The sequence below is a fragment of the Vombatus ursinus genome, unplaced genomic scaffold (genome assembly GCF_900497805.2).
Source record: "Vombatus ursinus unplaced genomic scaffold, bare-nosed wombat genome assembly UNPS02004009.1, whole genome shotgun sequence".
NCBI lineage: Eukaryota > Metazoa > Chordata > Mammalia > Diprotodontia > Vombatidae > Vombatus > Vombatus ursinus.
Window position 1 is genome coordinate 358726 of NW_020943787.1, and position 9808 is coordinate 368533.

A 9808-nucleotide genomic window follows, 5' to 3' on the forward strand; every position below is an offset into this window, starting at 1 on the left:
TTTCACATAATTCCAAGTTATTTTCCAAACCATTTGGACTAATATTTTATAGTTTCAAAAAGTGAATGAGCCTATCATTTCATAACACCTTCAACATTTACTATATCTGTCTTTTATCATTTTTGCCAATTTGAGGGGTGGATGTGAGAAGAAAGTTCAGAGCTGTTTTTATTTGCTTTTCCCTTATGATGATTTGGAGCATTTTCTCAGAGAGTTTTTTAAATTTTACTTTTCTTCTTTTGAAAATTATTTATGTCCTTTAACCACATGTATTATAGAATGGCTCTTGGTCTGATATATGTTTATTGGTTCTCAATGATTCTAGGATATCAAACTTTTATCACATATTTGTGGAACATTTTTCCCTCCTCCACAATTTCTCCTCTTATTCTAGTCTCATTGATTTTGTTCGTGTAAGAGACTTTTTAAAATTTTCTGTAATTAAAATTGCATCTTTAATCTTTTATGATGACTTCTATCCTTTGTTTAAGAATTTTCCGCACCCATATTTTTGAAAGGTGCTACCATCTTCCATTCTCTGATTCTTTCTTTTCTTTTTTGATGACATGATCTTTTATATTTAGATCCTGTTTCTATTTTGAATTTAACGTGGAATATGATATTAGATGCTGATCTAAAAGTAATTTCTGTCAAACATCTGTCCAGTTGTCCCTGCAGTTCTTTTAGAATAGGCATTCCTTCTCCTAGTAGTTTATGCTCATGAATTTATTATGCACTTTGATTGTTTCTGAGTCTTGCTCGTTTATTCTGTTCCACTGATAGATTTTTCTGTCTTTTAATCAGAATACTTTTGATGATTATTTCTTTATCCTATATTTTGAATTCTGGAAGCGCTGAGTCTGCATCGTTCCTATTTTTTTCATTGTTTATATTAATAACCTTAACCTTTTATTTCTTTCAAATTTTGTTATCACTTTGTCTAATCTTATAAAGTTACCCCTTGGTAGCTTTGTAAACCTGTAAATTAATTTAGGCTATATCCTTTTAAAAATGTGTTACCACAGTCCAATCAAGAACAATGAATTTTTACCTCCATTTATCTGTTTTCCTTTATTTCTGTAAAGAGTTTTCTAGTTGTATTTATATTCTTTTTCAAATCATATTACACTCATTTCTTAATATATTATTCCCTTTCCTATCCTCAGAGAACACCCAGATATTTTGTGCACTTTATAACTATTTTAAATGAAATTTCTATTACTATCATTTCTCCTGCTTTGTGTTAGCACAGTAAAGTAATGCTGTGATTTTTATGGACTTTATCTGATGCTACTTTACTGAAACTTAATTTCCTCCCTTACTTTCTTTCCTGGCTTTCTTTTTTACATAAACTATAATATCATATGAAAATAGAGATGATTTATTTATTCTATACTGATGTTTATACCTTCAATTTCTTTCTTTTATAACTATTGCTAGTATTTTTGGAAATATGTGAAATATTAGGGACAAAAATAGATATTTTTGTTTTACTCAGGTATTAGGAAAGCTTTTTGTATTTCTCATTTGCAAATAATGTAGATATTTGGTTTTTTAAGTTTATACTTTAGTCATAATAAAAAGAGTTATTTTATGATCTATGACTTTTAGAATTTTTACCATAAATGAATACTATATTTTTCTCCAACTATTGATATAATCGTGTAGCTTTTATTCTTTATATGATTGATTATGTTAATTATTTTCTTAATATAATATTAGTCTAACATTCCTGGTATACATCCAACTTGGTCTTGGTTAAATAATTTAAGGTATTTGTTACTGTAATTTTCTTAATAGAATTTTTAAAGAATTTCCATAGTTATTCATTGGTGAGATTGAACTATTTTTTCTTTCTCTACTTTATCCCTCCTTGGTTTGTAAATTAGTATCTTAAATTGTCACATAAAAAAGCGTTTGGTAGGGTGTATTTTTTAAAATTATTATGAATAATTTTGTAAAACATATGATGACTCCTCTTTAAACATTTGATAGAATTACCTTGCAAATCTATTTGAACTAAGTTTTTTTATTTGGTAGTTCATTTAGGACTTGTTTGGTTTCTTTTTGAGATTGGGTTATTTAGGATTATGTTTAGAATAATTTTGTTAATTTGAATATTTTATGTTTATGTTAATACTCATACATTTCCTTTCAGTTCTCAGGTTAGCTGATATGTAATTGTGCATTGTAGTTTCTAATATTTTTCCTCTCTGATCATTGTAAATTTACCTTCTTTATTTTTTTATTTTAGGAATTTGACAATTACCCCCCCCCTCTCTCTCTCTCTCTCTCTCTCTCTCTCTCTCTCTTTTTTTCTCTTTCTGGCTCACTCTAGCCCTCATGGGGTTAACTTCTTAATGTTTATCAGTTTTTTGATACTATTTAAAAAAAAAGATCCCTTAGTTTTGCTTACCATTTCTGTAGTCTTTATTTCCTCTATTTCTCCTCTAATTTTTCTTCTCTGCTTATTTTGGATTTTTGGATTTTTCAAATTTAAATTTTTTTAAACTTATTAACTCTTTTTCTTATTTTTATTTTTTCTTTTAATTCTTTAAATGTTTTCTGAGAAAGAATTTTTTTCCAAGGATGGTTTTACTTGTATGCGTGGGTCTTTATATAACATTGTCTCTCAAAAATAAAATTAATCTTATTTGTATTCATATCTTCTTTTTATATCCCATTCATTTCTAAATATATTTCTTCTCCTCCCCTACACAAAGAACCATTCCTTGTAATAAAGATTTAAAAAGAAAGGAGGGAGGAGGAGCAATTCAGCCTTTGGCATAAAATTGCAAGGAAGTTTTAGTAGTCACTGCTTTACAAGTAACATGTAGATTATTTTGGTAAGCATTGTCAACTTTTCTCTATTTCATTTGTAGGTTTAATTTTTTTTCTGTATCTTATCATTGAAATGAATTCCACCCATGATTTTTGAATCATTTAAAATTTCTTTGTATGAAGGTAATGATGCCAAGGCTGCCAGTAAACAGTATTCTCTGAGAGTAACAGAACTGGCACAAGAAGCAGAACAGGTCAGAGTGGAATTAACTGAAACACAGAAGCAGCTGCAGGAGCTGGAAGACAAGGATGTGAAGGATGTCGCTTTCAAGCTGTCATTGCAGAAGGAGTTCGGGAAAAAGATGGATGCAGCAAAACTAAAAGTGCAGGTAATTAATCAGAAAGAAGTCATGTAACCCTTACAGCCAAGTATTTTTCTTTCTGGGATTGCGCGTAGGAAACAGTGGGGTGGTGAGACTTTGTTGTCTTTAGCAAAACAAGGAAAAAGCTGTAAGGGAAAAGGTATGGTTTCCTGTTTTAAAAAATCCAATTTGTTAGTAAATATGAATAAATATGTGTCCATGCTATATGTGTATGAGTGTGTGTGTGCATGTGATGCATTGTGTAGACTATTGATAGGTACTGACCTGACAAAAATGCCTTTGAGGCATCACTGACCCACTGTGCTCCATGATCCCGCTCTCTTTTTTATTTTACCAGCATGCCTTGGCTAGTTGGTGTTCCCTTCTGTTTTCTAGCTGCTGCCACCTTCTTTCTGAGGGAATCTTTGGATCCCCACAACTCTTTTGGCTTTTGGGAAAGGACACAGGTCTTTTTCCCACCTTAAGGTGTTTTAAAGGTTTTATACTAAGCACTATAGGAAAACATTATGTGGAATAATTTTTTTAAAGAATTGTTTTTAAAAAAAGAAAATCAATTCAGGGGGCAGCTAGGTGGTGCAGTGGATAGAGCACTGGCCCTGGATTCAGGAGAACCCAAGTTCAAATCCGGCCTCAGACACATAACACTTAACTAGCTGCGTGACCCTGGGCAAGTCACTTAACCCCATTGCCTAGCCAAAAAAAAGAAAAAGAAAAGAAAAAAGAGTTGTTTTATTGATGACTTTTATCTCCACCAAAGTGATTTCCACATATTATTCCATGCCTTGACCCATAATAGAACCCTCTCTGCAACAAGTAAAAACAGTTAAGTTAAACTGCCTAACCCGGGACTGAATATGACCACATATGGAACATTATGTTCCTGTAGTCCTGTATCTCTCCACTGAGAAGGAAAAGGGTGTTTTATCATTTAACCTCTGAAACTAAAACTAGTTAATCATCAAGGCAAGTCCACGAATAGTATGAACTCCTTGAGGGCATGGGCTGCTTTTGACTTCCTTTGTATCCCAGTGATTAGCACAGTACATGGCACATAGTAAGCCCTTAATAAAAGCCAGGCCCTGGGGCAGCTAAGTGGTACAGTGGGATAGAGCACTGGCCTTGGAGTCAGGAGGACCTGAGTTCAAATTCAGTCTCAGATACATGACACTTACTAGCTGTGTGACCCTGGCCAAGTCGCTTAACCCTGTTTACCTTAGTTTCCTTATCTGTAAAATGAACTAGAGAAGGAAACGGCAAACCACTTCAGTTTCTTTGCCAAGAAAACCCCAAATACTGTCACAAAGAGTTAAACACAACTGAAAAATGACTAAACAACAACATGGGACAGGCACCTAAGTGCTAGGGATACAAAGAAAGGTAAAACAAAAGAAAACAAAAAGGAAACCACAAAACCAGTCCCTGCTCTGAAAGAACTCACAGTCTAACGGAGGAGACAACGTGCAAACATCTATGTACAAACAATCTATGCAGGACAAATTGGAAATAGTGAACGAGGGAAGGCACTAGCATAAGTGATGGTTTCACAACTGAATCCTTTGCCCATGTACGTGTTTCACATCTGCATACATATTACAGTGTCACACAAGACCCATGCCCATCAAGTCCTGGGTAATCAGTTGGGATTCTTGACACTTCTGTGTGTCCAATGTCTTTTCATCATAGTTGGAGGCATAGTTGCTGACCCATATCCTGGAAGTAGGATCTAACACGTGTAAATGCCATTTGAAATGAATTCATAGAGATTTTAAGGGTTGGAAAGGACTTCAGAAATTGTTTAACCAGTCACCTCCTCTTGCCCACAATAAAGTCCTCTACAATACACCTGGCAAGTAATCACCTCCTGCTTGAAAACTGATGATTCAAGCTATAATTAAAGGGAATGAATGCACCAACTCCTAAGGCAGCCCACTCTGCTTTGGGACAGCTCTAGATATAGGTAGTTTATCCTCAAATCAAGTCTAAATTAGCTATTTTGTAACTTCTATCTGTTGTTTGTAGTTACACCTTTTGGGCAAAGCAGAGCAAGTCTAATCCATCTTCTATGTGACAGACTCTTAGAATTCTTTAAGACAGTTGTCAAATACCTGCTATGTCTTCTCTTCCCAGGCTAACCGTCCCTAGATCCTTAAACTTATTTTTAATATATGTCATGAGCTCAATATTCTTCACTATTTTGGTGGATATCTTCTGGAAGCTTTCCAGCTTATCAATGGCCTTCCTAAAATGTATTGTCCAGAAAGGAACACAATAATCTAGATCCAGTATGATCAGGTCCTACAGGAATAAGTTGCCTGCTTATTCTTAGAAGCTGGGCATCTCTTGATGCAGCTGTAAGGTTGAATTAGCTTTCTTGACTACCATGTGACATTGGTGACGTAGAGCTTGCATTTCACTCAAACATCAAGATTTTTTTTGAAGATTCATTTTGAATTTAGTGGATCAACCCAAAGAGAACATTTCTATATACAAAGTAGAACAGGAAAAGATTGCATGTGATAATGCATCTCTTTTATGCATTGCTTGCTTTTAAGATTAATATTATATATTATACATATATACATATATATATATATAACTTTTTGCCAACTTATTACTTTCAAAGCTCTCCTGCTCATCTGTTTCCCCCTCTGAACTTATGCTCCCTTTTAGACATTTTTAAGAAGCTTCAATGAATGAATCTTCTTTCTTTCCTTTCTCCTTCCTTTCCTTCCTTCCTTTTCTCTCTATCTTTCTTCCCTCCTTAAAGAAATAAGGTACAATTTAAATAGCTGGAGGAATATTCAATGCTCCTAGCAATGCCTTGCCAATACAATACAAATGGCAAGACTACCCAAGTTAATTTTCTCTTTTAATGCCTTACCAATCAGATTACTAAGGGGATATTTTATATAGAATTTGATAAAAATAATAACAAAATTAATTTGGAAAGACAAAAGATCTAGAATAACAAGGGAAGTGATGAAAAAAAGTAAGGACAGAGAGGGAAGAGCACTTCCATAACTCAAACTATATTATAAAGCAACAGTTATCAAAACCATCCAGTACTGGTTAGAAAACAGAGAAACATGAAATAGATTAGACAAGGGAAAATCGGAAACAGTGAAACTTAATAACCTAGTGTTTGATAAAGTGGAAAACAAGTTACCTAGGAAAAAACTCCTTATTTGATTAAAAACTTCTGGGAAAAAATACAAAGCAATCTAGCACACATTAGGGATAGATCAACACCTTACAACATATTCCACAATGCATTCTAAATGGATACACAGCCTTAAAGATCATAACAAAAAATTAGAAGAGAAGCAGGTTGTGGATCTCTCACAGCCATGGGTAGGACATGCATTCTTAACAACAACAACAAAAAAGTTAGAGGCAATTACAAAAGATAAAATGGATAACTTTGATTTACATGAAACTGAAAAGCTTCTGCACATACGCAATTAATGCCCTCAAGATATGGGAAGTGGTAGAATGGGGGGAAAAGTCTTTATATCAAATTTCTCTGGTAAGAGTTTGATATCTAAGATAGAGAAATATAAGTCTAATAGCCATTCCCTAATAGATAAATGGTCAAAAGCTATGGAAAAACAGTTCTCAAGGGAAGAATTACAAAGTATTCATAACCACATGAAAAAATGCTTTAAAACACTAATAATAAGAGAAATACAAATCAAAACAACCCAAAGATTTCACCTCATATCTTGCAAATTGGCAAAGATGATTGAAAAAATGGCAGCAGTCAACTTTGGAATATATATGGAATGATAGGCACAATAACACAATGGTGGAGCTATGAAATGGTACAACCATTTTGGGAAGCATTTTGGAATTATGTGACTAAAATACCCTTTGAACTTGAGACCCCATTACTGGAAGCCATTGGTAAGAAGAAAGACCCCATTTATTCCGAAATAGTTGTAACAGCACTTTTTATGATAGCAAAGAATTGGAAACAAAGTAGGTGCCCATTGATTGGTGAATAGCTAAATAAATTGTGGTACATGAATGCAATGGAATATTACTGTGCTGAAAGAAATGATGTGATAAAACCAGGAAAGCATGAAAGCTCTATATGTCTGTATGAACTGATGTAGAGTGAAGTAAGCAGAGACAAGAAAACAATATATACAGTAACTACAACAATGTAAATGGAAATAACATGCCAAAAAATCAAAAGTGAATGTAACAAAATTATGAAGGTCAAATACGATTTGAATAAAGAGAGATGAGAAGACACCCCCTACCTTACCCCTTTCTGGAGGTGGGGGTCCACATGTGTTAACATATTCCATGTGTTTTTGGGCTTTTTTAATGTATTGATCAATTGTACTAATTTTTTTTCCTCTTTTAAAAATACTGTTATATGAGATGGCTCTCTGGGATAGGGAAAGGGGAGAAATAATTGGGATATCTATGATAATATAAGAAACAGAAGAAATCAACAAAAACTTGTTTTTAAAAAAGAGGAGGAGATTGGGAAAGACCTCTTGCCAGAAGGGCAGAATTTTACTGGGACTTGAAGGAAACCAGGGAAGCCAGGAGGTACATATGAGGAGGGAGAGAATTCCAGGCATGAGGAATAGCCAGTGCAAATGCCCAGGGTTTGGTAGATGAAGTGTTTGGTCAGTTCCAGATATTATAATTATTCCTAATTTCTTAATCATATAATTTAACTATAGGTGTAGAAATAGCTAAAGGTGAAAATCTGTTGACTATTACAAGAAAGGGTTTTGTATAAAAAAAAATTCCCATGCTTTATGGAAGTATTTTATTGGATTATCACAATGAATTTGCTATGACAAATAATCCCATACAACAAATGTGTCCTCAAATTCCTCATTCACCTAACATCCAAACTTTTGTGATGTTTTGTTGTATGTAGGGGGTACTAATGTTTTAGATGAGGTGTATATTCAGTTTTATTTTTCTGTCAGTGAATAACAACAACCCTTCAAACTCTCCTTATACTTACCCCTAATTACCTCATCATCTCTGCCATAAAACCTATTTAAATTCTTGTATCACCTACCAAAGCAAACCCAAACACAACAAGTTGGAGTGAAGGTATGATGGTTGTGAATGTACATCATAGATGGTAACTATTTTCTAAACCAAAAATTAGGACACATAGACTTATAAATGATATTCCTCTTATGAAGCCCTATTAATTTTCTTGAAATATGGACTATCTCTTCAAAATTTATAGTATGGTCATCAGTCTTATGAAACCTCCTACTTTGTCTCTGCTGGGTTCAGAGGACTTGTTCTTCCTTGCAAATTCACTACAGAAAGACTGTGGAACAGCTGTTTCATCTTTTGATCTTTTAAATCCTAAGAAAGTGATATTGTAAGAACAGCATTCCACTGAAACCAACATGGCATTCTTTTTAACTGAGCAAATGGACTTTTTATCTCAAATTGCATAGTCTCATATCAATCTAGCTCCAGTTCTGGCTCTAGTACTTGTAATGTGGATTGGGTCAATGGCAGTCCCCTCATTTATTCAAAGGTTGATTTATACAGATGGTGGGTTTTCTCCATCTTTAGTCTTTTCTTGTCTTTCATGTTTTATGTCTTTTGGATCTTTCACTCTGACAGGTGAAGAGAGAAGAGGTGAAGCTCAAATTAGTAGTTTTAGTTAAAGATTTGAGAGAAAAAAAGAGGTGGAAACGTGGGTAAAGTGAAGTTTTAAAATTATCTTTACATTTTAATTTAATTATATAGCCTATTTCCCATGAAAATAGTTACACATAATTTATCTAAAGTTTATTGTTGAATAGGTTGCAAAATAAAGGAAAATGAGTAATTGTGGCTTCTTTTTTCTTTTAAAAGTAATGGAAGAGAACAAATCACTAGCACAGTTCTTGTTCTATGCCATATGCTTACTAAATAAATAGTTATATAAAAAGGATTTTGGGTTACTCTGTGGCTCTCTACTGCCACTGTAAAGACTTGGACATGTTAGCAAGTTTTGATTTTTTTTTTGGGGGGGGGGCTAGGTAATGGGGTTAAGTGACTTGCCGAGGGTCACACAGCTAATAAGTGTCAAGTGTCTGAGGCCGGATTTGAACTCAGGTCCTCCTGACTCCAGGGCCAATGCTCTATCCACTGTGCCACCTGGCTGCACCATAGTTTTTACTTTTTTTTTTTTTGAGGATAATGCCTTGGTGCATTGTTTTTGTTTGAGAAAGGGGTGCAATATTTTATGTAAAGGACATGATATAATATGACAAAGAGGAGAAGCTGTAAGGTATAGTGGGATGAGGATTGGCTTGGGAGATTTAAGTTCAAATCCTAATTCTATTTAAAAGTTTTTATTAACATCTTCTTATGTCCCTTGCATTTTCCAATATGTTCCTCTGAGAGCCATCCTTTATAACAAAGAATTAAAAAGGGAACAAAAATTAGCAGTAAAGCAAAACTAACAGACATTTTATGCAGTGTTCTACACGTGTTGTCCTTGTCCTTTGCAAAGGTGGGGAAGTGCATTTTTCAGGACCAAATCCATATTTGTGTATTCAGTTTTTTTCTTTCTTTCTTTCTTTCTTTCTTTCTTTCTTTCTTTCTTTCTTTCTTTCTTTCTTTCTTTCTTTCTTTCTTTCTTCTTTCTTTCTTCCTTCCTT

The 9808-nt window shown here is 33.8% G+C and overlaps 1 protein-coding gene across 1 annotated transcript in view; it reads left to right on the top strand.

Annotated features, from left to right (window-relative positions):
• LOC114053164 (kinesin-like protein KIF27) overlaps nucleotides 1–9808 on the top strand; it is an 81772-nt gene that overhangs the window by 44312 nt on the left and 27652 nt on the right. The window contains 1 exon segment of the mRNA XM_027876064.1: nucleotides 2965–3170. Coding sequence (XP_027731865.1) covers nucleotides 2965–3170 — 206 coding nt within the window.